The 27,193-nt window shown below is 59.8% G+C and overlaps 2 protein-coding genes across 2 annotated transcripts; one reads left to right on the top strand and one right to left on the bottom strand.

Moving 5' to 3' along the window:
• Nucleotides 1-863: 863 nt before the first annotated feature.
• CFAP73 (cilia and flagella associated protein 73) lies at nucleotides 864-7,621 on the top strand. Its single transcript, XM_030335700.1, has 8 exons — nucleotides 864-1,065; nucleotides 2,962-3,067; nucleotides 3,592-3,696; nucleotides 4,028-4,228; nucleotides 4,800-5,021; nucleotides 5,377-5,535; nucleotides 7,079-7,164; nucleotides 7,566-7,621. Exons 1-7 carry the CDS (start codon nucleotides 1,010-1,012, stop codon nucleotides 7,151-7,153), a joined length of 924 nt encoding a protein of 307 aa, XP_030191560.1. The 5' UTR covers nucleotides 864-1,009; the 3' UTR covers nucleotides 7,154-7,164; nucleotides 7,566-7,621.
• Nucleotides 7,245-27,193, bottom strand: DDX54 (DEAD-box helicase 54). Its single transcript, XM_030335693.1, has 20 exons — nucleotides 26,987-27,193; nucleotides 24,048-24,177; nucleotides 22,565-22,635; nucleotides 21,804-21,992; nucleotides 21,658-21,707; nucleotides 20,846-20,887; nucleotides 20,625-20,720; nucleotides 19,841-19,962; nucleotides 19,651-19,712; nucleotides 19,439-19,570; nucleotides 17,849-18,059; nucleotides 15,574-15,708; nucleotides 13,964-14,194; nucleotides 13,798-13,871; nucleotides 12,869-13,075; nucleotides 11,634-11,776; nucleotides 11,431-11,544; nucleotides 10,636-10,740; nucleotides 10,324-10,436; nucleotides 7,245-8,406 (listed from the first exon to the last, which is right to left on the bottom strand). The coding sequence occupies exons 1-20, from the start codon at nucleotides 27,158-27,160 to the stop codon at nucleotides 8,174-8,176; spliced, it is 2,634 nt and encodes an 877-aa protein (XP_030191553.1). The 5' UTR covers nucleotides 27,161-27,193; the 3' UTR covers nucleotides 7,245-8,173.

Raw genomic sequence — 27,193 nt, 5'->3', positions numbered from 1 at the left:
CTCTGACAAAACGCTTAGGAGTTGCTTTAAGCAATGTAGGCATGATAAGCATGGTTTTTCCTAACAGTGTTATTCTGCAATAAGAAAATATATTTCTTTACATGAAAAAAATTACTTAAAACAGAAAAATAAAATAAAACGATCGAAAGCACAGACGATGAGATGCTAGCGTGTATTATTTCTGGGTGGAGGACCCATGGGTATCTGCAGTTTTGGTCTGGGCGCTTTTCTCTAATACCGTCCCCTAGAGTGCCGTTTTTAGGAATTAACTTAGACATTGCATAGACAGCGCTTAGCACAGTGCCTGAACAACAGTAATCGCTCAAGGTATGTCAGCTCCTCCCCATCCCCCAAATCTGGGGCTCCTCCAACCCGGCCTCCCCTGGGTGGTACTGATCTCCCTTAACCACGCTGGGGGCTCCATGAGACTGGGCCAGGGTAGCCCCATCCCCAGCAAAAGGTGTTGACCCTCGGAGGGATGGAACATAGTAGGCCCTCAGCACTTTGCCAGGGAGTGAATAGCCCTGCCCAGGACCTGGCAAACAGTGGGTGCCCAATAATTACTCTTTGAACAGACAACTAACCGTTACAACCATGATAGAGGCGTCCCGTCCCATCCCACCCGGCCAGGGAGAGGCTTGACCAGACATGTGGCACCAAATGGGTACATTTTTGGCTGAAGGAGCCACCTCCTCTCCACTGCACCCCAGTTTAGATTGGGACTTAAAGCCATCTCTGAAATAGGCAGAGTCTGCTCCCCGCCCTACTCCCCTTGGGCGGCCCCCTGCCCTCTCCCCTCCCAGGATGGACTCCCGAGGCCTCAGGCCGGCCGTGGAATGTTGTGTGGTTGGTTGCCCCGGCAACCAAGGCCTGCTAGGTGGCCGCCTTCTCGGAGCACAGAGCCCGCTGCCACACTGCCCTCCATCAGAACATCAGAAGCCCCCAGGGCCCCCTGGGCTGGTGCAAAACTCCATCGGTGGAAAGAAAGCCCGGGGTGAATGCCGGCACAATGGCAGTGCCCTGGGAGGAATATTTCCGACTGGCTTTGCAAGAGAAACTGCCTGCGTGAGTGTCTTGGAATGGCAGGGAGGGCTGGAAGGAGGGCAGAAGCGGGCTGGAAGGAGGGCAGAAGCGGGCGGGATGACCCGTGCCTTCCTCTCGCCCACCGTGGCGTCTGGCTTCCTTGGGCAACTCCTGCTGGGGTATTACTGTCCCCACTTCACAGAGGAAGAAACTGAGGCTCAGAGGAAACTGGTCTCTGGGCTAGTTAGGGCAGAGCTGGGTTAACAGCCTCTGCTCCGGATCCCCACACCTGGCTGCCATCCGGCTGCGATTAGATCCTTTGCACTGAGATGGGAATCCCTGCAAAGCTCTGCGCTTTCAAGGAGGAGTGGAGGAAGCTTGTCAGGTGCCTGCTTTGTGCTCACCAGTGACCGAGGGGCCCAAGCTCAGTGTCGGTCTGGACCGGACCGGTGCCGGGAAGGCCCTCCCGCTCATTCTGTTGGAGCCTCCCTTCTGCTCTCTACACAGCACCGTGGAGGGCTGTGTGCAGCACTGCGCGCCACCCCCCCCCCCCCCCCCCCCCGAGCATGCCTCCAGATCCCAGCCTCCTTCTGGAGCCCTCCCAGGGACGTCTGAGGGAGGCCGAACAGCCTTTCCAACGCAGCTTGGCCGCAGCAAGGAGCTGGTCTCCCCTGCGCCCCATCCAGACTTCCACCAGCACCCGCCTTCCGGCTCTGAGTTCATCCTTCTCTCCTTTCCCCCCACCCCCAATCGCAGCAGCAGCTCTGCTCTCACGCTGTAGCTGGAACCTACCCTCCTCACCTCTCCCCTACAACCACCTGACCAGCACCACACTATCTCTGTGTTATCCCGGAACCCCGTCACCGGTCTCCCGGCGGCTGCCCTGCCTCTCTTACGGCCCTTGCCCCCCAACAGTAGCCTCCAGCTCTTCCACAAACCAAGGTCCTTCTCTCAGGGCCTTCTCACTGGCTGTTCCCTGCAGGTGTCCACATGCTCACTCCCCCTTGCCCTTCGCGTCTCTGCCCAGACCACCTCAGAGTCTCCTCTGAGAGACTTTTTCATCTCCCTACTGAAAGATTTCCTTTTGGGGCGCTTAGATGGCTCAGTCGGTTAAGCCTCCTACTCTTGATTTTGGCTCACGTTCGTGATATTGAGCCCCGTGTCAGGCTCTGCGCTGATAGCTTGGGGCCTACTTCGGATTCTTCCCCCTCTCTCTACCCATCCCCAATTCGTATGCACGCTCTCGCTCTCTCTCAAAATAAGTAAATAAACTTAAAAAAAAAAAATTCTTCCTCCCTCCCGCTGCCCCTCCGCTTGTGTGCACACTTTCTCTCTTTCAAAAAAAAAAAAAAAGGGGGGGGGCACCTGGGTGGCTCAGGTGCTTAAGCGACTCAGGTCATGATCTCACGGTTTGTGGGTTCGGGCCCCGCGTCAGGCTCTCTGTTGTCAGCTCGGAGCCCGCTTCTGATCCTCTGTCTCCCTCTCTCTCTCTCTCTGCCCCTCCCCTGCTCATTTTCTCTCCCTGTCTCTCTATCTCAAAAATTAACACATAATAAAAATAAAATAAAGATAAGTAAATAATAAATTTTAAAAAAGGAAAAGATTTCCTTTTGTCTGCTTAATTTTTCCTCTGAGCACCTACCACGGCCTAGCCTTATTCATTGTTAGGTTTGTTTTCTGTGTGCTCCGCCCCCCCAGCAGCCTGGTGGCTTCTGGAAGGTGGGGATTTTGTCTGCCTCGTGCACACCTGCACCCCTCAGTGCCTGGAAAGATGCCTGGCACAGAGTAGGTGCTCAGTACAATTTTTTGAATGAATTCAATAAATTCAGCAGCTAGCGTGGGGCTAATGGGGGTATTTCAGGCACTAGTTGGGGGGGGGGGGTTGGGGGCCCCACCTTCTGCCTCCTTCATCCCTGCCTCCTCCGGGAGCTCCTCCAGGAAGATCCCGGAGCAAAGTGTGGACCACTTCCCACCAGTGCTGCGTCTCCTGGAGAAGAGGCAGGAGCTGATAGACGCGGACCGAGGCCTGCGGGCCCAGAAGGAGGTGAGCCTCCACTGCAGCCCCTGAGACGTTTTGGGACCCCAGACCAAAAAAACCACAAGTGTCCAGGTGGGGAAGCACTGAGAAGACGCTGCGAGAGCCCAGAGGAAGCCTCTATCTCCACGGAGGGGTGGTCAAGGAGGGCTTCCTGGAGGAAGTAATGTCTTGGGGATTGGGAAAGGGCAAGCGAGTCGGCTTAGCCAGTAAAGGAGGGTGGGGTGAGGAAGGAGAAGCGGGCAGAGGGAACAGCACATACAAAACTGGAAGGCAAGGACAAAACACAGGTGGATGAACGTCTGGAAGGCAGAGTGTCAGAGGAAGCGGGTGAGATGAGGCCAGAAGGACGCACAGGGAAGCTGGCTGCGGGGGGGGGGGGCATTTGGGCTTCATCGGGGGTGGTGGGAGCCATGGCGGGTTTGAGCAGGGGCGTGCGGACAAGCTCAGGAACAACAGATAAGTAGGATCCTGAAAGTACTGGATAACTTGGACCCCCAAACACACAGACACCCACTCCTCACCTCCCCCAGGTGTTCCAGACCACGAGAGCAGCGCTGAAAGAGCGCTGGGAACAGTTGGAACAGAAGGAGCAGGAGCTAAAGGGGTCCTTTGTCCGCCTTGACAAGTTCCTGCAGGTAGGTGGAGACTGCTGGGGGCAGGCAGGTCAGCGGGTCACGGAGTCTCTATCCTGCAGGGGCAGCCTCGCTTGGGAATTTTAAAAGTGTGCTGACTAATACAAGAGGTTGTAGAGTAGGAAATACACACGCACCGCCTGTCGTATTCGAGTTTTCAAAAAGCGTGGGGGAGAGGAGAGGGACCAAAATCAGAGCTACTGCTCACTCTGCCCACGGGCCACCTGTCTGCTACCACGGCTGGGCGCGCCAAGTGTTGGGGCGGTGGAAGCAGCGAGCCCCGCGGGCTCCCGGGTCCCGAGGGCGGTCGCCTCCGCTCTGTCCGCCTCCCCAGGACACCGAGGCCCGGCGCAGCCGCGCCCTGCGGAGGGCGGCCCAGGAGCGGCTCCAGGCGGACCGCCGGGAGGCGGAGGCCCTACGGCTTCGGGCCCAGTTCGAGGAGCTGCAGCGGGAGCGCGCGCGGCTGCGGTGCCGGCTGGAGCGCCTGGAGCCCTGCGCGCGCCTGCTGGGGCGAGTGCTGGAGCAGCTGCCGGAGGTGAGTACCCTGCGGAGGCTTTGGGGCTCGGCGCCCCCATGCAGCCTGGCTACCAGGCCGGGTGGCCTCTGGAAAGGCTTTGGGTGTGCACTACTGGAGCGCTGACTGTATGTCAGGAATCACCACTTATTGAGCACTGACTGTATGCCAGGGACAAGGTTTGCTCTGAATTCTTCCCAACGCCCGGTGATGTAAGTCCTGTTCTTGTCAACCGCATGGGGGAAGCCCGGGTCCCCCCCCCCCCCATTTTTACAAACGGGGAAACTGAGGCTCAGAATGGTAACTCTCACTCAGGGACACACAGGAGAAGGAGGGGGTGTGCCCAGGCACTCAATAGATACCGGTTGAACAATACATGAACACTACATGAATATTAATCACAGGCAGTGAAGTTGGCTAGGCTTTATGCTGGAGTGGGGAGGGGCGAGAGCAGTCCTCGTTTCTGGGGTAGGGGCGGTGCGATACCCTCATTTTGCACGTGGGCTAACCGAGGAGGCGCCGGAGGGCCGGATGGCGGGGGGAGGGGAGGGGGCTGCGGGCCGGCTGAGTCCCCATCTTGACCGCACCCTAGTTCCAAGAGGTCCCCGAGCTGGTGGCGCGCTTCGACGGCCTGGTCGATATGCAGGCGGCGCTGAGGCTCACGGAGCGCCAGCGGCTGGCCGAGCTGGAGGAGGCGCGCGCTCGGCTGCAGCGGCTGCGGGACGCGGGGCAGAGCGAGCTGCTCGGGCAGGGCCAGCGGCGAGTGCAGCTGCTGGAGCGCCTGGAGGCCGCGAGGGAGCGCACGCTGCGCTGGGTACGGCCGGGAGGGAGGAGGTGGGCGCCCGGGACCCCAGCCTCCCACCTCCGGAGAGGAGTGCCACGAGTGCTGAGAGCAGAAGGCAGTGGTTACCCCAGAGGGGAGCCCACGAGTGCTAAGACCAGAAGGCAATGGTTACCCCAGAGGGGAGCAGCGCTAACGGGCGGATTCCAGCATCTGAACGCGCTTCCGGACACAGGAGGCCAGTCCTAGCCCAACCTGACGCCCAATTCCTGCACTCCTCTCCCGGAGGCGCCCCGGTGCGCCAGACTGGAGGGAAGGGAGGGGGCTCCCCCCACCCTCCTCAGCAGGCCCAAACCTTGATCGGGGAAGGGGGCGGGGTGTTCTGCAGGAATCCAAGTGGATTCAGATCCAGAACACGGGGGCGGAGAAGACCCTTCTCCTGGGACGCACTAGGATAGCAGCGCTCAACCTGTTCCAGCTAGTGTGCCGGCACAAGACGCACCCGCCTGCCCTGGACATCGAGGACACTGAGGGGCAGCTGGAGCAGGTGAGCTCCCTCCTTACGTGCCCTCCAACCCCCAGATTCAGAGCTTCACAGTGCCTGAAGTCTCCGGGTTCAGTATGACCCTCTGTGATCAGGGCACACACTTCCAGCCCCCCCCCCCGGGGTGGGGGGGATGCGGTCTCTGTGGCCACCTGGGAACCCTGCCTAGGCGGCTGGGTTGGTCTTGGCTCTGCGGGGCATCTGCTCTGTGGCCAGAAGCAAGCTGCCAGGCCCCTCTCTAGGTCCCAGGCCTCTCACTTGCGCCCAAGGGCCGAGGTGTGTGATGATATTGTACTTTAGGCCAAGAGTCTGTCTTTCGTCCCAGGGTCAGACAGCATTAACAAGTGTGACATCAATAAGAAACTAGGTTGAGACTCACCCTTGCTCCTGGCAGGGACGGGCCTCTGCTTCCCCAGGGAGAGGGAGGGCGGGGCCGTGCCCTCGTCTTTCTGCACAAGGGCACCACCAATGGCACTGTGGCCCAAGTCGTTCAGGTTTGCAAGGTTGCAGAATACGTGACATGGTTTACAGAGGGAGGGGGTTTCGGACCCCTCTGTTGTTCCTAATGGGGACCCAGAGCATGGTTCCTTTAAGCGGAAGAAACACAAAAGGAGGCACCCCAGCCCCTGCCACTCCTGTCCTGCGCCCAGCACCCTCGACCCCAACCAAACGCCAGGAACTGGGGCCCCGGGAGCCTACCTTTGTTCCACACCCGGAGAGGGATGGATGTCTCCAGTTCTCCCAAGTGTGGCCTAGCACCCTGCGGTGCACGACTCCAGGAGGGACAGAGGCTCAGTTATGACGTAGCAGGCAAATACCCGTCCCTTTTCAACCAACCCCGATTCTACCAAAGAGAAAGGCTCATTGTGGGGCGACTCTACCTTTAACCCCTGTAGTGCTCTCTGGTCTCTGGGCCTGGGCCTCACACCCCGTGGAGGCGACAGCGACCAACCAGAATGCAGAGACTGGGTTTTGCATTCATTGTAGCATTTTTCCAGTTGTCCTCCACTTACGACAAGGGGTAACCTAACTCTCTCCAATTTTTGTTAGAAATATAGTTTCCCTCTCTGTGACAAACGCTAAGGGAGAACCCAAAGATAAGTTCGTTCAAGCTCTAGCTCTTGGCAGTGGACCCATGGGCGTTCATGAAGTTCGTATCAATAAATAAGTTTAATTAGGACAAAATCTGGGAGTGTTTGGAGAGGAGAGCAGACCAGACACAGGTGAATATGCCCGATCTGTTTAAAAAGGGGGAAACGAATCGTTGCAAATAAAAATACTTTTAATTGTAACGCAAGTGATAGCCAGCTAGGAAACTATGAGGGTACCTGCCGACAACCACAAACCATTTGGGGGGTTGGGACGGAGACCCAAAGAACCGAGAACAGCTTAGGGCAGGTTCGCCGGCTGCTGGTAACCAGCACGTTGCTGGCTTTTAATAGGGGTCTCCACCCCCAAACCCTGCGTTGCAGCATCCTGGGGTGGAGGGTGGGGACGGGACACTCGGGGGCTGGGATGGGACTCTGGCTGTGCTGGGGACCCCCAGGTGAAGCTGTTCATTCTGGACCTCTCTGCCATGCTGGCCAGTCTTGGGCAGGCCAAGCCCACACCTGCCTGCTAGCCCTGACCCAGGTAAGCAGGGGGACAGGGGGGCCCCCTGGAAAGGAAGTGCACACTTCCTGCGGGGTATGTGCTGAGTGGCTCTCACCGGAAAGATGGGACGGCCGTGCCCGCTGGGGCTGCCGTGGGAAGTGCATGAGAGGTATACAGCAAGAACTAAATAAATGTGGGCTAGCTGGGGGGCACCAGTCCCTCATCCACCACATGGCCTGGCACCGGGTCCTGCCTCCCAGGACAGTCACGGCATTAAACAAGCTGATGTCTGTCAGGTGTTTGGAACGAAGCCTGGTGCAAATTCTGGCAAATTCTAGGCGGGTGTTTGGTGAGTAAAACAGCGTCGGCAAGAGAGCCACACAGCAAACACCCGTTCACGGGGCGCCTGCTCACGAAGGCTCTCTTGCGGACGGGCACAGGTGAGAACCCAGCTGCCGGAGGCTGCCTTGACCGTCCCAGGACCCCAAGGCTCGGAGGGCAGAGGCCAGGACAGCTTCTGACCTCTGCGGTGCGGTGGGGACGTGTTAACTCCTTCACAGCTGGAGGGGAAGAGCTGAGCCCTCTGCCCCCCACCCCACTTCCCCTCCCCTCCCCCAGCCCGTGCCCTCGCAGCTCATCAGGGCCCTGTCCCTTCCAGCTCCTTGGGCCGACTGCGCTCCTGCTCCACGGGGGGTGCTTGATAAAGGTTTATTACATTAAAAATACATCACCGGGCCTTAGGCACTCAGGGCTCGGGCCCGTGTGGCCGCCACCTCCGGGCTCAGGAACCACCCAGAACGCGGGGAAGCGGCAGCGGCGGGGTCGCCAACTCGGGCTTTGGCCGTCCCGACCTCGCTGGCAAACTCCCGTGCGCCCTCAAAGACCGTTTAAATGTCTCGTCTTGGGCAGAGGCTGCTGGCGCTCCGTGGCCGCACGACACTCCTCACGGATGACGGCGCCCGCGGGGAGCTCCGCCGGCGTAGACAGGGGACGTCTGCGACGTCCGCGCTTGGGCCCGGCGAGGGGCCGGGGGGCCGGGCCACCTTCCTTACATGCTCTTCCTCACCTTGCCCTTCTTGGAGCGCGCGCCCCGGCCGAAGGCGCCCTGCTGCAGCTCCTGGGCGCGGCGCCGGTTGCGGGCGGAGAGCTGCTTGAGGCCCCCACGCTGCAGGAAGCGCAACTTCTGGGCTCGGCGCCGCTGCTTCAGAATCTGCTGCTTGGTCTTGAGCTCTGAGCGCACGCGGCCTGCAGGGCCAGCTGGGGTGCGGGGCTGGGACGTGCCTGCCAGGACAGGGACCCAAGGAGCTCAGCCTCCGGGATGGCTCCCGGCTCCCCCCTTCCGGGGGCCTCCAGACCACCCCTCGGGGGGCCCCACTCCCGTGCTGTGCTCACTGCTGTGGCCCCAGGGTCTGGCACGTCGTAGGTGCTCAATAAAGCTCACACAGTCTGCCGCTGCGGTCAATAGCACGGAACCGCAAGCCAACCCTGCCAGGGTTCAAATCCCAGCTGGGACCTCTTGGACCTCGGGCAAGTCACTTAACTTCTCTGAGCCTCAGTTCCCCACTCTGAATGACAGATAACAGCACCTGCCTACTGGGTCCCGAGGAGCAGACGAGTTACTATGTGGACAGTGCTCAGAACAAGGCCTAGCCCAGAGGAAGAGCCTCCTGAGGTTAATTATCATGATTACAGATCATTCAACAAAGATTTCTTGAGCATGTGCCCTATGGCGGGCACTGGGGACCCAGCACTGGTGGACAGACTCCAATCCTTGTCTCCCTGGATTGCATGCCTTAGGCTTGTTAGCTTAACCTTCCTTTGGTAGCAGAGCAGTCACAGAAGGCCAGAGAGGGGAAGGGACTTGCCCAAGGTCACACAGCAAAGTGGCAGCAGCCCAGGTCAATGGCCTCACCCAGGCTGCTTTCCCAGGTCTCCAGAAGGGCACTTAGCCCCTGCCTCCTGGCTCCCCACGAAGCTCTGGGTCCCCCTCCTCTACCATGTTCCCTCTCCCTGCCTGGCTCCTCCCTTCCCACGAGAGTGACCTTTTCAGGGCTCCCACACAGATGATCATTAAGGCGGCCCCAGATGTCTCCACTGGGGCCGGGGCGCCTGACAGGGGCCCGTCACCTCCTATGGGGACAAAGCTTGGAGGGAGAACAGCTGCTCCTTCCCAAGGCCCCCAGGCCATCCTCCCCTCCCCACAAGCCGCCCGCCCGCAAGCCCAGAACAGCGGTCTGCTCCATCCCAGGTGGGCAGGGGCTGGGCAGCGAGGGTTGAGAGAGCCCAGCGGAGGCAGGGCCACATCACAGAGGCGCAGGGAGATGGAGACACAGACAGAGGCACAGAGAGGGAAAAGAGAGACATAGAGACACAGGGAGGGGGAGAGACCAACACTGGGAGATGTGTGTGTAGAGAGAGGAACAGAAACAATGAGGGAGACAGCACGAGACAGAGAACAACCGAGAGATGCAAAGAAAGAAGACAGAAAAAGAATGAAGAGAGACAGGAGCAGGGACAGGGATCTAGAGTCACAGACGGAAAGACAGAAACTGAGACCCAGAGAGAGGACGCTTCTGAGAAAACCACAGACAGACGGAGAGGGACGGACAGGGGAGGCCCAGCCCAGGAGGAGGAGTGCCGACAGAGAGGGAGCACGGCCTCCAGGAGGCCTGGAGTGAGGATGGGGACGAGTCCAGCAGCTGGGACATGGAACAGGGCCCGGATGCAGAGGCACCCAAGAGGCAGTGACCAGCCCTGCGGGGTTGCGGGGAGGCCTTGGATGGGAGCACCCAGGCTGGGTCGCTGCCCTCGCCTAGAAGATGTTGCATCTTCTCGCCCCCAGGTCACGTGTGGTGTGCCCAGCATAGAGGCCGTTCCCCCAGAGCAAGGGGGAGCCCTCTGACAGCAAGCTCACTCCCAGAGGTGGGGGCAGCACGGGGGCCATCGCCCCTCAGGCCGTGGCAGGGGTCCTGAGTGCTGCCACCAGGTGGCCTTTCTGCCCCACGGGGCCGACCCGGCCCTGGCGTGCAGGGCAGCTGACCACGCTGTGCCTGGGGAGCGCAGGCCCTGCCGACACAGCCCGTTCAAATCCCACCGCAGCCTGGCGCCGGCCCAAGGGCTCAGGCCCCGATCAAAGAGAATCAAATGCCCAGATGATCCAATGGGCCACTTGCCAGTCTGTTCTGAGGACCGTCCTACCTTGGCCTCTGCCCCGCTTCCCCCCTCTTCGCTCTGGGCCTCGCTGCTGGGATGCCCCTTCGTCCTCTGAGTCACGATCATCGACTTTCTGCTTCTGTTTCCACTTCCGGTAGCTGGGAAACGGTGTTAAGGAGGCTGCGTGCTGGACCCTGGTGCCCTAGACACCTACGTGGCAGGTCCTGCCCCGCTGGCAGACACAGGTCCCACCTCTGGGGGGCGGGGGCGGCAGGAGCCGCTTGGCCCCACCCCCGACCCAGCTCCCACCTCCAGGGGACGATGGATAGAAGCCGCTTGGCCCCACCCCCCGGATACAGGTCCCGTTTGTAGGAGCTGCTGATGTAGTGGCCACTCTCCGTCTTGATCTTCTTCTTGTCTTCCTGGCCTGACTGTCCCACAAAGCGCTTCTTCTTACGGTCCCTGCGGGAGAGGGACGTGGGAGGGCTGCCATGGAGGGAGGGGGCCGGGGCGGCCCGCTTGCCCTCGGCGCCTGTTTCCACCCCAGCCCTCTCACTGCGTGGCTGAGAGGACTCAAGGGAGGCAGCGTGCCTGTGCCTAGCACGCAGCAAATGCTCAGTAAAGGCCTGTTCCCTGCCCCTCCTCGTCTCTTCCTGGCAGCCCAGGTGTGGGGTCACCGGGAACTGGGGGGCCTGGAACAGTGTTAGGGGCCCCTCTGGGAGGGTTCCCAATCCTACTCTGCCACCTCCTGGCTCTGCGACCCTGGGTGGGGTCCTATCACTCCTCTGGAACCAGAGTCCAAACGGGAGAAATGGGTCACGAGCTCTGTCTAGAAAGATGAGCTGGCAAAAAGGACAGATGGGTCAAGATGGGTCATACCCTGTTGTGTATGATGAAATTCAGGGGGCAGGAGGTGGGGGTGGGGGTGGGGGTGGGGTCACTGTCCTCGCCATGTGTGATCACGTGGGACAACACGAGGGGGGGGGGGTCACCATCTAGGCTGTGCACAATCAAATGGGGGGGGGGGATTTCCCGCTCTAGAGGATCAAACAGGAGTCAGAATGGGCAGGGGGCCACGTGCCCGTTGCGTGGGACTACGCGGCAGACGGGGGCACGGAGGGCGCTCGCTCGCTCGCTCGCTCGCTCGCTCACCACTTGAGCTGCTGCCGGCCCCTGGTCAGGTTCTGGGCTTCATCCCCCATCAGGTCCAGGACAGCACCAGCCACCTGCTGCTCGAATGCCCCCGCAGCCCCACTGATGCTCAGGCTGCAGGGGGAGGGGGGAACAGGTCACAGGGTCAACGGCGAGCCCATCAGGCCCGACCCGCCGCACCCCAGGACCGGCCAGCCACTGACCCCCGCTCGCTGTCAAAATCCTTGGGCCGGTAGTGGATATAGAACTCCCGGTCCCGGTGCCGGGCCTCCTCCCTCCGCCTCTTGGCTCCCCGCTCAGGTCCCGGCTGCTGCCGCTTCCGGCCTATGACCTCTGTGAAGACATCCTGGCGGACAGAGGCCCCGGTCACACCGGCGGCCCCCCGGGAGCCCAGCTGGCCTCTCCACCCTCCAGCCCAGCCGGAGTCGAGAGCCAGGGGCTAAAAGTTTGGTATTGCCAGTTCCGCCCTCAGTTTCCTCGTCCGCGTTCCGGCACCGCCTCAGCACCGGCAGAGCAGACCGGGTGGGGGAGAGGGGGGCTGTGGTGCCAAGCGGGGCGAGACCCACCTTCCAGCCCCAGGCTGGTCCCTCAGACTGCATGACCAAGGCAAGGCCCTGCCCCTCTCTGGGCCTGGCCTGGTTCTACACGGTACGGACTAGTCCCGGGGTTTTCACCCGTGGTTTCTGGCTGCTGAGCCCTCTGTCCAAATCAAATAGAAGAGGGACATCCTGGTGGACGAGCAGATCCAGGACCTCGCCCACCAGGCGGACAGGCTGTCCGTGACCCCCGGCCTGCCTTCCGGCACGAAGGTCCCACGTCTGAAGCTGCCTGCGTCATGCCCCACTCCTCCCAAGAGTCCCCTCTGCCCCTTTCGTCCTGCCCCGGGCCTCAGGCTGAGACGGTCACAGTGACGATGACAATGATACGGCCGGCACTAGGGACCCTTGGGTGCTGCCGTGAATCTGCCCTGCGGGCCCGAGACCAGGGACCGTTGTCAACTGGCTGCTGTGCCCTGGTCCACAAGGTTCTGAAAATGAGCTTCCCTGAAATGCACTTGGTGGCAAAGGCCGAGCTGAGCCACCAAGAGGCTGCCTGTCACCTTGGCGTGGGGGCCGCACGTCACGTCCCGTTGCAGGACCTCCGATGCCTCTGACAGCAGTGACCCCCCCCCCCCAGACCCCTGTGGGGTGTTAGGTCTACACAGGGCACCCACCCTGAAGATCCTGGATCCTGAGACACCTCCGGCACCGGGCTTTTGGGCGAGGCACAGGGACCACTCGGCGACGGGGAGGCTGAGGCTCCGAGTTACCGATTCGCACGTGTCAGGGGTGGAACCCGGCATCTACCCGCAGCGACTGCTCAGAGCCCTGAGAACAGCCCCACCTCTGCCCCTGCCCCCCAGGCCCAGACTCTAGGGTCCCCAGGGTGGGGCCCATACCTCCAAACTCTCTCCCGCTGCCTCTTCCTCCTCCTCGGGCCTCTCTTCCCGGGGTGCCGGGCAGCCTGGGCCTGGGCCAGCTGGGCCCTCCTGCCGCCCCTGCCGCCCCTGCCGGAAGGTGGCGATGGCCTTGCGGTCCTTCTGCCGCTTGGCGCGCATCACCTGGCTGCTGAGGTCCCGGCTGGAGGCGTTGATCTCAAAGATGGTCTGCGGACGGGACACAGGAGTCCTTCACCCACGGGCCGCCTCCTCCCCGGCCCTGCCCTCACCAGTCTGGGGGGCTCCCTATGGCATTTCTCTCCAAGTCCTTTCAACGAGGTGGTTATTCTCGTTACCTGCGTTTCACCATTAGAAACAGGAGGCCCAGAGAGGGCAAGTAACCAACCCAAGGTCACACAGCTGAGACAAGCCAGGGTGGGATTTCAAGCCCAGTTCACGTGGCTCTGAAACCAGTGCTCGTAACCATGATACTCTCCAGCTCTCCTTCCCTGATACTGGCTGCCTGGCTTGCCCACTCCCGGGAAGGTCTCTCTGCGTTTCCACGCGTGCCCCGCACAGGCACCAGGTGGGGTGCTCAGGGGGCGTCAAGAGGGGATGAGAGGCTACTGAAAGCCAGCTCCGGGCCTCTGACACGTCACTCCCCTCTGTGAGCCTCAGTCTACCCCTCTGGAAGTGGCAGGAGATGGCTACCACATGGTGAACCTACTGCAGACCAGCCGGGATGGTTCTAGAACGGGAGGCGTCTCTAGAGATACTGATGAACCAGAGCTGAGGACAAAGAACCTGCAAACTCCGAAGGAAAGCCCCGCCGGGGTCCCGCTGGGGGCGGGGGGCTCGGCCAGAGTCCCGGCTCCACGGCGGCCGCCGCGTGACCCCAGGCCGCAGAGGGCCTCACCCCGCCCCCCGTGTGCTCTCACCCCCTTACTCACCGCCCGCGAGCGGTAGCGCTTGATGGTGTCCACCATCCTCAGCCGCTGCAGCTCCTCCTCCTCGAAGCGCGAGCCTGGTGGGCGTGGGGAGGAGGTGTGAGGCCAGGGGCAGGCTCAGCGGGGCCCGCCCACTGCCCCCCGTCCCGTGCCCCAAGCAGGGACTCACTGAAGAGGGGGTGGAGGCCCAGCCCCGCGACGTCCAGCTCCTTGGCCCTCTTGATGGACTCGGGCGAGGGCGCGGGCCGGGAGCGCACGTACTGCTGCTGGGCGTTGTCGGCCACCCGGCCCAGGCCCCGCAGCTCCAGCGACGCTGACAGGGCGCTCCGGAGGCCGCCCTCCTCGTCGTCCACCACGCTCTGCGGCACCCGGCCCAGCACCCCGTCCCCACCGACCGCACCTGCCAGCACACACGCAGAGCCCGTCCGGCCCGGCCCCAGAATCACGAAATAAGCCGCAGGTACAGAGCAGCTCCCACCGCCAGCCGCGCGCCCACGGTTACGGCCCGAGGGCCGCCGCCTGTGTTTACGAATATAGTTCTACTGGAACTCGGCCCCATCGATCCGTTTTCTCACTGCCCCTGGCTAACTTGTGCTCCAAGGGCAGGGTTGAGCAGGTGCCACGGACCGTATGACCTGCAAAGCCCGAGCTGTTGGCTACTGGCCCTCTGCCGACTCGCCCACAAGACCACCGAATCGCCACGACACTCCCTTACAGGGGAGGAAACTGAGGCTGAGCAGGGGTTGGGAGTCTTGCCCAGCAGCTCTTCAGCCCCCACGCTGAGTCAGGAGCCTGCCGGCCGGCCTTCCTCTGCACGAAGTCGGCCCCGGGCCAGGCCACCCACCCTGGCTGGCGCTCAGGCAGACGCAGGATGGTCTCCACTGAAAGCCAACTACTCTGTGGGTGGCGTCATGCTGGGACACTGCTGTGGGGGCTCCTTCCCTCTCCCTGCCCCTCCCACCCCCGCCGCCCGGTGTCGATCCGGGTCTGCCACAGGCTCCAGAATGGCATTTGGGTGCCGGGCCCAGGGGCTCGGCCACAGGGGCTCCTGACGCTCCGAGGCACAGAGGCGGCGCACGGTGGGTGCCCGGCGAGCACGTGCAGGGCCGTATGCCGTGTCCAGGCCCCGAGCACAGGGTCCGTTTACACCGGGCCTCCCGCCTCCCTGCTCGGTAACAAGGAACGCGGGGTGCGTGGCTTGGCCTCACAAGTTCTCCGACGAACGCACGAGAACGTGTGCGTTGAGGGCTCGATGGGTGGCAGGCCCATAGGTGGAGGCTGCCATGACCGCCGTTTCCTGCCCTACGTGATCCCACCCCACAGAGAGCGAAGGAAAGTTCTGTGAGCTCGGCCTAAACCCGAGTCTCCCTCTACCTGCCTGAGACTGCCCCAGAAACTCAGTTAAGTGCAGGGTCTCAAACATATACCTCCAGCAGCTGGGCACACAAGAGAAGTGGGGGGTGAAGGCTGCAGTGAACCGGGGGCGGGGGGGGGGGGGGGAGGAGGGGGGCATCTATCCAGGCATGTGGCCTAGCACCGCCTGTACAGCAACCCCAGGAAAAGGCAGACTCAGCACAGCCAGACCTGACTGTTTTCCAAAAGACACCAGAAACCTGGACTTTTATGTGAAATCCTGAATTTAAAATACGGGGATCTCGCCCCAGGGCCAAATCGAGCCCTACCTCCTCCCCAAGCCAGGACAGCGTCACCCCGGGCTGCACCAGCAACCCACAGGGGACCCACAGGAACTCCTGTCCCGGTGCCCCGGCCTCTGCTCACCTGAGGACCCTTCATGGGGGCGGGCAAGGGTGAGGGCACGGCCGAGGAACAGGTGCAGGTCCAGCAGATAGGGGACCTCGTCTGGAGCCACCAAAGAGTAGGCTGTGCCACTTCGGCCCGCCCGGGCCACGCGGCCTGTGGGAAGAAAAGGTCAAGTTGAAGCAAAGACAAGGGACTCCACGACCCAGCATGAGTCCCACTGGCCCCACTCTAAAGCAGCAAGCCAGGCCAAGGCCGCACTTCCCCGAGCCGCTGTCCCCAACTACAAAAGGAGAAGGGGCACCAACGATCACCGGGGTTCCCTGCACGAGCGCACGAGTCAACGCCGCGCTCTGGGAAGTCGGCAGAAACAAAGATAAGGCATCTCGCTCATTGTCAGTATCAGAAGTGTGCAGTGTCCCCACTTTGGGAGATCTTCCCCCAAAGACCTGACAGAGAACTGGCTAAATGAACGAGCTGGAAACCCCAGGGTGGGACTTATACAGGCGAGGAAAGGGGCCAGCACACTGTGGCCGGTGACCAAAGCCGGACCCCTATTTGTATAAATAAAGTTTCACAGGCACACAGCCACGCTCCTTCATTTACGTATTTTCAAGGGCTGCTTTCACGCTACAATGGCAGAGATCATTGACACTATAAGCCCCCAGAGCCTCAAATCTTTACTTTCTGGTCCTTTACAAACACAACTTGCCCACCCGTCATAGAATGATGCTTAATGGTGAGCGAAAAACACGCACGACGTACACTGATGGAAGAAACAGGTTACAGGAAGGAATATCCGGCGACTCTCGTTCTGTGTTAAGCGAACCCCAGGGTGGCCCTACTTTGGGCTTGTTTCTGTCTCTTGTAAAAACAAAGTGTCTCCATATTCAGGAGGTTCATTTGGGGTCGTCTGACTCACACTTGGTCATAGAGCACAGGAGAAAGTCCCCTTGGGGGTTCTGCGGACCCCACAAGGAAACTGCAAGCCACCCCTCCCCAGAGCCATGGGAACCAGGGCACCACAAGCAGCAACCAAAGGGAGACCAGGCCCCCTGATCCGCAGCAGGGGACCCAGATGGCGCCTCCCACACACCCCGACTGGAGGTGGAGGCGGTTCTCCCGGGGCCCACCACGGGTGGCCACCGTTTACTCATTCAACGACGTTGAATACACGGAACCTGCCGGCCAGATTCTTCTCTCACAGACGCGTGGTTACCTTACCGGCATTTACAAATGCAACACGCACCTTCGTGAGTGAAGAGGAGACAAAGAAAGCAGAATGGTGGTGGCCAGGGCTGGGGGAGGGAGGATGGGGAGCTCGTGTTTCATGGGAACGGAACTTCAGTTTGGAAAGAAGGAAAGGTTCTGGACGTGGCTGGTGGCGATGGGTGCACAGCCATACGAACGTACTCACTGCCCCTGAACTCACCCCTAAAAACGGTAACTGTGTGTTATGTACGCTTTACCGTTGTTTTTAAAAAGACAGCAGTGACGAGGGACACAGCAAAGTGACAGCCATGTCACCAGGGAGGCAAGAAGGGACGGTGGTGAAGAAGGGGTTCCAGCCCCAGCTGCCCCACTTTGCTACCTGTATGACCCCCGGCCAGTTATTAACCTCCCTGGCCTCAGCTTCCTCATCTGTGAAACAGAGCCGATGCCGCTGACACCCGCTACGTAGGGCTGTCACAAAGACAAAAAGAGCAAGTAAAACATTGGCACCTGGCCCCGCAGGAGCGCTGGGGGACCATCGAGTGGCCATCACATCACTAACGAGAGGCACGCGACTCACTGCCTTCCACTGCTCTGTTTCATTTTGTAGTTTTCCTGCTATGTGCGTGCCTTACTTTTATCACTGGAGATTAAAGAGTACTTGGCCCGGGAGGGCTGAGAGGAAGGGGGGCCCCACGCGCGGACTCGACAAAGTCAGGAGCTCCTGTCCACCGTGGGTGAACAGGAGGCAGAGGGGTCTGCGGGTGTTTAAATTGTGTGAAGGTTTAAAGGAGAGGAGCCGACCAGACAAAGTGACAGAGTTGCAGGGAGGGGGCTGTGAGGAGGAGGGGCTCAGGGGACGTGTCATCGGGCACCATGACAGCAAAGGGAGGCAGCGAGCCTAGGACGGGGAGTCAAAGTGGGAGGATCGGCGCTCAGAGCCGTGGGAATCGTGCCCGCGCCGTGCCCGGAGATGCGAACGCATGGGCCCTTCCCCATGGGCCCTCGAGTTCTCCAGCTGTGGCTCCAAGCCCCGCGGTCGCGGCCCCCGCCCGGGGCCCAGATCCAGCTCCCGACTCCTCACCCACGCGGTGCAGGAAAAGCTTGCCCTTGGCAGGAAAGCTGTAGTTGATGACGTTGTCCAGCAGCGGGATGTCCAGGCCGCGGGCCGCCAGGTCCGTCACGATGAGGGTGGAGCACTTGCCGTGGGTGAACTTGGCGAGGTTGATCTTGCGGGCCGTCTGGTCCAGGGCGCTGTAGATGTGCGCGCAACTCACCCCCTGGGTCGTCAGCAGCTGCGCGGAGTGAAGACGAGAGGGAGGGAGAGGGGTAAGGAGGCTGGCGGGAGGCGGGAGGCGGGAGAGGAGGCCAGGCCATGGCAGGGGTGCCACGGTGTGGTGGTAGGACCAAGGGTTCTGGGGTCGGGTCCCTGTGGTCTGAGTCCCAGCTCTGGGGGTAGGTCCAGCCCGGTGTCTTCATCAGCACAAAGGGGACTTCACCCCACGTCTCTGCAGGGCTGTTTTGAGTACCGAAGCAGAGGACAGGTGCTGAGGTCTCCCCTAGAGAAGTACCGGCCCGGGACACAAACTCTGCCGCTAAGAAGCTGTGTGACCTTGGGCAAGTTACCTAACCTCTCTGTGCTTTCACTCTCCTTATCTAGAGGATAAGGAGACTAAGAGTTCCCTCTATGTAGCCTTGCTGTGAAGATTAAATGAGCAAATATGCACACAGGGCTGAGCGCAGGGCCTGGAACGCAAGAAGTGCCGTGACGGTGTGAACTGCTCTTCAAAAACTACTACTTTGGTTTTACTCATCAGTGATTCCAGCAGCTGCACGGAGGAACCACCGTTAAAAGCGCATCAGCCAAGTGAAACCCAGTGAGCTGCGTCCTCAGAACACAGACCCCAGGTGGGGCAAACCTGGGGTAGGTGGTGATGACTGGCAAGGAGCCCCAGCAGCCTCCGGGGCACGCGGACTGCCCCACGCCAAGGATCACAGGTATATATGTATGGAAAAACTCATTAGGCTGCTCCCGTAACGGGTGCCCAGGTGGCTCAGATGGTTAAACATCCGACCTCGGCTCAGGTCATGATCTCACGCTCCGTGGGTTCGAGCCCCGCGTCGGGCCCTGTGCTGACGGCTCGGAGCCTGGAGCCTGCTTCGGATCCTGTGTCTCCCTCTGTCTTTGCCCCTCCCCTGCTTGCTCTCTGTCTCTTGTTTCTCTCTCTCTCAAAAATAAACACTAAAAAAAAAAAAAAGCTGCTCTCATGAGCTTAGGACGCCTTCCTTACACAGCTTCCAGCTTGCAGGGTACGTCTCCACTTTAAAATGTGAGATTTGGGGGACACTGAAAACCTACAAGAAACGGTAGGATTGTGGGGGATGTACTTCCAAATAACCTGGATGTGGGGGAGGATCAGAGAACTCAAGACCGGCTGCGAGCTGATACCCGAGTACTTGGGAGTCAGTCACGCCATCTGCCCATGTTAGTGTGCGTTCAGAATTCTTCACGATAAAAAGTTAAAGAACAAAAGGGCTCCGGCCCTGGCCTGCGTCCAGCTCTGGTGCTGCCCTCTGGTGGCCGCACACGGAGCTGCAGCTCCGGCGGGGCGGGGCGGGGCGGGGCGGGGCGGCCCTGGGCAACCCCGTCCCGGCTCCCTCAGGCCCCTCTCACCTCGCTGAGGTACTCCGCGTGGTGCTTCGTGGCCACAAACACCACCGTCTGGTCCTGGGGCCGCACGACGGTGCGCAGCAGGTGGAGCAGCACGGCGGCCTTGGTGTCCTCGCGCACAAGGAAGAAGGAGGTCTGCGGGGAGAGGGGCGGCGGAGGGTGGGCTCCCGGGGCCTCGGCCATGGGCCCAGGAAGGGGCACGGGCGGAGCCTCACCTTGAGCTGCTCGTTGAGTTTGGCATCCACGTCGAGCCGGATGAGCACGGGCTCCGTGAGGCCTACAATCGGTCGGCACAGGGAAGGGGGGGTGGGGGGAGGGAGTCACAAAACCAAGCCCCGCCCCCCCATCCCCACCCCCCCCCCCCCCGCCCGGCCCCCACCCCCAGCGGCGGCCCGGCTCACTCACCGGCCCGGGCGAACTCCACCAGCAGCCTGGGCAGCGTGGCAGAGAACAGGACCGTCTGGTGGCCCCCGGGGAGGCGGCAGAGGATTTCCTGCAGCTGCTCGGCAAACCCCATCTCGAAGAGCCTGGGGGACAGAGGGCGGGGGTCGGGAGAGGGGCTTCCGTTCCCGCGAGCCCCCAACCCGCGCCCCGGCCCCCACCGCACTCTGCCACGCGGACTGGCGTGCGGCCCACGTGCTCGACTCGCTCTCCGGCTCCCCTTTTCTCCGCGTGACCTCCTCAGCCCCAGCAGCACCGACCTAAAAACTGTGTCTGTTCTCAGGAATGCGCAGGGTCACGCTGAAGCCAGTGTGGGCAGCCCCCGCCCCCGTCTCGTGTCCTCAGGTACCGACTCTCCCAGCACCTGCCCGCACAGGCTGCTGGGTCCCCAGCCCGTGGATGAGCCCGCCAAGGCCCACGGATCCTCAGATTCACCCGAATTCACGGGGCTGCTATGTGATCCCACCCCTATCTGCGCTCCCAGCCGTGTGCTCCTTTCTAGTTCTCTGACACCGCCTGTTGGTTGTTTTGCTGTTGTCTTTGGTGCCCCTAAAAGGGAATACCGGAGGCAAACGCAAAATAAAAACCAGAAGGCCGTGTCAGCTCCGGTGCCGCCTCGGGTCTGCGGCCCACGTTTGGGAAAGCACTGCTCTGGGCAGGCCACGCAGGTCTCTCCCGGCAAAGTCCTTCCTCCCGGCCCTGGAGCCAGCCTTGACGCGGGGGCACGGCGGGGCACCCGGGGCCTCACCTGTCTGCCTCATCGAACACCACGTACTCCACGCTCTGCAGCTTCAGGTTCATCTCCACAGCCACGTGCACCAAGCGCCCGGGGGTGGCAATGATTCTGGAAGGGGGGGGTGCGGGCTGGGTCACCCGGGGCCAGGGCCGCCGGCAGAGCCCTCCCCGCGCTCCCCAGCAGTCGGCCATTGGGGAAGGGGCCCCAGACCGCCATCCCCAACCCAAACTCACACGTCGGGATTTTCGTGCAGGGCTGCAAACTGGTCTTCTATCCTAGGGGGGAGAGGAGGTGAGAGCGAGACGGAACGGGTCACTTTAGTCCCTCTCCATAACCAGACACCCAGGCGAGGCCCACACCCCAACCCGAGGCTCAGACGCGGGGAAAGGCTATTGCTGTCGTACTAGGCAGAGGCACTGCCCTGACAAGACTTACAAGTTCAAACATACAGAAGGACTGATACCACAAAGAACTCCCACCGGGTTCCCATCCTTGCCCTCAGACCCCTGGGCACACAGCCCTAACTTGAGTCCTCCTCTGAAACATCCTCGGGACCCCTGGGGGAGCCAGAATTTTGAGTGTGGCCTAGCACAGCCCAGGGAGGCGTTTCTGGCGATCACAAACCCCCACTTTCCCAGGGTGCTCATCTGTGGGACAAGTGTGCTGACTACACACACACACACACCCCCGCCAGAAGGTGGTACCAGCACATTTTCCCAACTGGGGCGATTATAGACCTCCCTGATGTCTGGGCAACAGCTCACAAGTACGTGCACGTATTAAAACACGTACAACCGAGCTACCCATTTAGTTGACCCTGCGCACTGGTGGCTCCTTCGGGAGCCCCGGATCCTCGGTCTGAGTTCCGGAACCTCGGTCAGAGTTGTGTGGGAAATTCCTGGTGTTTTACTGCACGTTTCCCTCCTTTGAGGAGTGTGCAGAGACATTGTTCGTGAGCAACCCAGGCTCAGTTAATCTGATACCCTGGAGACACGGGGTATGCTTTCATGGTGGTGACCGTGGCAAGGGGCAAGGGCACACTTACTTGTCCCCGCCCAGGATCAGGGCGGTCCTGAGGCCTGTGAACTTGCCCAACTGGAGAGAGAGAGAGAGAGAGAGAGAGATGACTCAGCCCGTGCAGGCCTCCCTGACCGGCCCCAGCTCAGCCCAGCAGCCCCGGCCCCAACACACCTCCTTGGTGAACTTCATGGTCTGCAGGGCCAGCTCGCGGGTGGGTGAGAGGATGAGGGCACGGGCCCCAGTCTGGGCGCTGCGGGTCTTGAGCCGCTCAAACATGGGGATGAGGAAGCAGGCCGTCTTGCCGCTCCCCGTCCGGGCCATGGCCACCACGTCCTTGCCATCCAGGATCATCGGGATGGTCTGGAGAGGCATGAGCAGGGGGAGGGTAGGGTCAGCTCCACGCGATCCAGAGTGTCGAGTCCCCCGGGGTGTGGGCGAACTGGGGTTCTTGTTAAGTGGGAAGGGGCTTGTTGCCCAGTCCTGAGCCCATTCCTGCCAAGGCTTATTTGTACACTTGCAGGGACAAGCAGCTCACTACCCACACCTCTTTCCGTGGGTGAAACACCGTTCTTTAGGTCAAGCCAGACTCTACCTCCCTGTCTCATCCTCCTCCTCCTTGGGACCTCAGAGAATCGTTGTCTACATCTTGGCTAAATGTCTGAGGACAACACCCACAAGCAGGGGGTGACAATGGGGTGCCTGTGAGCTGCCCGGGAGGGGGCCCAGCGGTAGGCAGCCAGGGGGAGGCTCGAATGGCAAAGAGGCCCGACTTTCTCCACCTGTGAAACGGACCAGCTATGTGGGGCTTCAGCCAGACTAAGAGGGGATCAACGTGACAGCAGGGACAAGGGGTGGGTGTCAAGAGGCTGGACAGGAGGACCAAGTCGGTCGTCCCCTCCTCCCCAACTCCATTAACTTGCCCCATCTCGTACCTTCCTCTGGATGGGTGTTGGCACCTTGTAGCCCTTCTTCATGATGCCCTTGAACACTGGGTAGCTCAAGCCTGGGAAAGACACAGGGATGGTCAGGGGGAGGGGAGACCCTAGGGCCCGTTACAGAAAACTACACGGGACAAATGACTGTGTCATCAACAAATTAACAGCCAGAAGAAAAGAAAAGCGACAGAATAAAACTGAGAGAGACTCGGGAGACGCACCTGCTGACTGCGGGGCGGTGGGGGGGGGGGGGGGGCATGAACCTCCTGGGGATTGCTTTGAACACACTTAGTGCCACCACACAACTGGGGTCTGAGAGTGGCGGGGGCTCGCAGGGTGCTGGGGAGCTGTGCCTGTTCAGGCGTGGTAAGCTCCTGCGTCTCCTGGAGGCATGTGGGAATTATTCAGGGATACCAGAGCGGAGGTCTGCGATTCGCTTCAGAATCCTCCGGGAAGACGGGGACAGAGGACACAGGACTAACTGTTGAAACTGGCAATGGGTACCGGGAGCTCACTGTTTTCTAGTTTTTGATACGTTTGAAATTTTCTATAGATAAAAGAAAGGGTGGTAAGTTGCCAGGGCCCGTGATGGGCACGGGCGTGGGTGCTGACAAACGAAGCACGTGGTCCCATGTGGGGGAGGTGGCCTTTAGAGACTGAATGGGACGGGCCTTGCGGCAATGGGACGGCAAAAGGAGGCCTGGGGACAGGGAAGTACCATGGTTGTAGCTGGTTTTTGGTCAATCCTTCATTTTTACAATTCAGGAAGGCAGAAAGTAGCCACGTGTAAATGCTTTTATTTGCTTTTTCTCTAATTATTGATGAAATTTAGCACAGTTTTAGTACATGAACCTGCTGTCTAAATTCCTTTTGTGAGCCGACTCTTCATTTCCTTCACCCAATTTTCTATCAAGGTATCTTTTTCTTATTGATTCGTAAAAGCTCTTTGTATATCAAGGATATCAACCCTGTATCTGTCCGAAAGGTTGCAAGTATATCCCTGAGACAGCATTTACTTTAACTCAGTTAATAGCGTTTTTTGGCATACATATGTCTGATTGAAAACAAGTCAAATTGGACAATGTTCAGATCATACTTACAAAGGGCTTCTTTTTTTTAGAATTACAAAAATATTCACCTTGACATTTAAATCTTTGTGCCGGGTGCTACTGATTTGTAAAGAGCAAGAAAGAGGGTTTAGCGTTATTTCCAGTGAGCCAGGTGTCCCAGTCCCACCCAGCTATTCCACCTTCCCTCCCGCTGCTCTGAAACGCATTCTGTCATGCAGTAAATCCCCGAATGTCCTGGCCCGTTCTGTCGCCAGCACTGCTTTAACGGCTCTCTCGCTGGGCCAGGCCTCAGTGCACCAAACAGTTGCCACAGTGCTGGGCCCAGAGCAGACATCAGTCGCGGACCGCAGAGGGCATGACGAGCCCCTGCTCCTACTGCCCCACTGTCCCCGGATGCCTGGCTCACCCACCCATGGACTGGAAGCCTCCGGATTTCTTCTTCTTCTTGTTCTGGGCTCGTACCATGTCCCGGGTGTCGGGCTCCGCATCTGAGGTGCATTCCGAGGTGGGGAAGGTGGGCAGGGGTCTGCCAGGTCCCAGCTGGGAGGGAGGAACGGAGAGGCGGTGTCACTCCAGGCACAAACAGACCACGGGGGACAGGGAATATCTTGCTGCGGACGTCCCCCCCACATTCAGGCCGATGTCGCCCCTGCCAGATCACGTGACTTCCCTGCGAAAGGGCTCTCCTACAACCTCTGAAATGGTCAGAGAGTGGGCTGTGTAGACGGACTGCCTAGCTTTCAATCCCAACTGTCACTTACCAGTTGTGAGACCTCAGACCAGAGACTTTATCTCCCTGAGTCTATGTTTCCCCATCTGGGAAACGTGGGAGATGGACCATGGCACACGCCTCCCTCGGTGTTGTAAAGACTAAATGGGTTAAGTAGAAAGCCTAGAACAGCACCCAACACATGCCTGCGGTGTCATCATCATCGTCATTCTGGCCTGTCATTCAAAGCCCAAGTGAAAAACTCTAGGGGCGCCTGGGTGGCTCCGTCGGTTAAGCGTCCGACTTTGACTCAGGTCGTGATCTCGTGGTTCGTGGGTTCGAGTTCCGTTATCGGGCTCTGTGCTGACGGCTCAGAGCCTGGAGCCCGCTTCAGATTCTGTGTCTCCCTCTCTCTGCCCCTCCCCTGCTCATGCTGTGTTTCTCTCTGTCTCAAAAATAAATAAAACATAAAAAAAAAATCAAAAACTCTAGAGGGTCAATCAAAGCATGCAGTGTGTGTGTGGTACTAGACTTTCCAAGCTGCCCTGTTCTGGTCCATCACTTGTCCCCACTCTGCTCTCTCTCTCCTGTTGGCCTTCTTCCCGCTTATCCAGAACCTTCTCACTTGTGCTGACACAGCTATACCCAACCCAGACACCTCCTCTGGGGAGCCTTCTCAGACCACAGGACTGTCCCCCTGGCTCTCAGAAATAACATTTCTGGGGACACCTGGGCGGCTCAGTCGGTTAGGCGTCCGACTTCAGCTCAGGTCATGATCTCACGGTTCGTGAGTTCGAGCCCCACATCGGGCTCTGTGCTGACAGCTCAGAGCCTGGAGCCTGAAGCCTGCTTCAGATTCTGTGTCTCCCTCTCTCTCTGCTCCTCCCCTGCTCATGCTCTATCTCTCTCTCCTTCAAAAATAAATAAAAAGCATTAAAAAATTTTAAAAGAAATTAAAAAAAAAACATTTCTGGAGCACTAATTCATGATAATGGTTAAAATTTCCGTGGTGCTCCCTCTAAGCCAGGTGCTGCTCTGAGCATTCATATAAATTAGCCCACTTAATTCTCACAGCGACTCTGGGAAGTAGGTACTATTAGTCTGTCCATTTTAGAGAGAAGGAAACTGAGGCACAGAGCCATGAAGTGACCTGCCCAGGCTCACACGGTCAGCAGGGATTTGAACCCTGGTTTCAGAGTCTATGTTCTTTCCTCTGTGACCCTCTATCGTCCCTACAACTGTCTGGGCCAGAGCTGTGAGCTAAGAATGGATTTTACACATTTAAAAGGTTAAAAAAAAAAAAAAATCAAACAAAGCAGACAGTGCCCTTACGTAGCCCCATGAAGCCTAAAATATTTACCATCTGGTCCTGAATAGGAAAAGTTTGTCGGCCTGTGAAAACAAAGTGCTTGGAACACACTGGGGCCCCCGAAATGTTTACTGAATGAGCAGAATGCACGAACACTGTAATTTCACCCTTGCAACAGTCTTTGGGCAGCATATAATCATCTGCTTCCTATGCATGTGGAAACTTCTGCCCTCTACAGATGTGGCACAGAGCGGTTAAGCAATGTCTCTGAAGTTCCACAGCCAGTACAGGGTTGGGCCACATTTGAACACAGGGCGAAGCTCTTTGTCTGAACCAGATCCATGGGCTCTTCTTTGGCACCTGCGCTCTGTGCCCTCCTGTGCTTTAGTAATTTCTCCACATTTATAGAGCACCTACTGTATGCCAAGCACTGGGTTCACTGGGGTGAGGCAACACAGTAAGATCCTGTCTGGTCCCTGACCTGGAGGAACATAGATCCCTCTCTTCATATAAATATGCACTCTTTCATCTACTTATCCAGACCCTGCTCTGTGTCAGACACCGTCTGGTCACACGGCTGTGGGAAATAATGGGCTTTAGCTCTTTCGCATTAGTGGTGCTCACACCCGCCCCCTCCATTTGCATACAGTTGGCACTCAGTAGCGGAAACAGTACAAGCCCTAGAACCGGAGGTCTGAATCCCGACTCTCCGCTCACAAGCTGCGAAGTCTTGGTCAAGCTCCTGAACCCCTTTAGGCCTCACGGTCCGCCTCTGGAAAATGGGGAAGGCCGCACTTGGCTCATGGGGCTGGGGTGCGGATTAAATAAATAAGGCATGTAAAGTTCTCAGCAAGGAGCCCGGCACATGGAGCCTGGCCAGCAAACGCATGTTTAGTTTACTATTGGTTACCCAGGGCGGCGTCAATGCCTCAAACCACGCGGCCCAGCCTCCCCTTAATTTAACCTCACAAGAATCCCGCAAACTCTCCAAGTCGGAGTTTCGGCACCCGCACTTTTCATTGGACCAAAAGGAGCGAGGACCCGCCCCCTGGGCGAGAAGTAGCCAATGAGGCGCGCGCGACCAAAAGCCGGCCAGGAAGGCCCGCAGGCCCCGGACCCCGGAACGCAGAGGCTCTGGGCCATCGGGAGCCGCGGCGTGACGGGCACGGACGCACGTGCTCACGCCGGCGGCCCTGGCCCCGACCCCCGGCCAGCCGACCTCTCCCCACCCTCAGCTGTGACCACTTCCCCAGCTGGGGAAACCCAAGCGCGGGGCGATGCGGGGGGCTGGGGCTCGGGCTCCAAAGTGTGTCCCGGCCCCGCGCTCCTACCTTCTGGGCCCGGGCGTCATCTTCCGCCTGAATCTCAAACTCGCCGTCCTCTGAGTCGCTGCTGCGAGCCTGGGAGGCCGCGCCTCGGCGCTTCCGCAGCCCTTTCTTTTTCCTCCACTGGGCCATGGCAGCACGGGACCGAGGTCCGGCCGCCGGGCGCGTGCCGGCCGCCATGCGGGCCCCGGCGCAGGGAACCGGGGAAGGGGG

Source organism: Lynx canadensis, chromosome D3 (assembly GCF_007474595.2).
Source record: "Lynx canadensis isolate LIC74 chromosome D3, mLynCan4.pri.v2, whole genome shotgun sequence".
Lineage (NCBI taxonomy): Eukaryota > Metazoa > Chordata > Mammalia > Carnivora > Felidae > Lynx > Lynx canadensis.
This window is presented reverse-complemented; position numbering and strand designations above follow the sequence as displayed.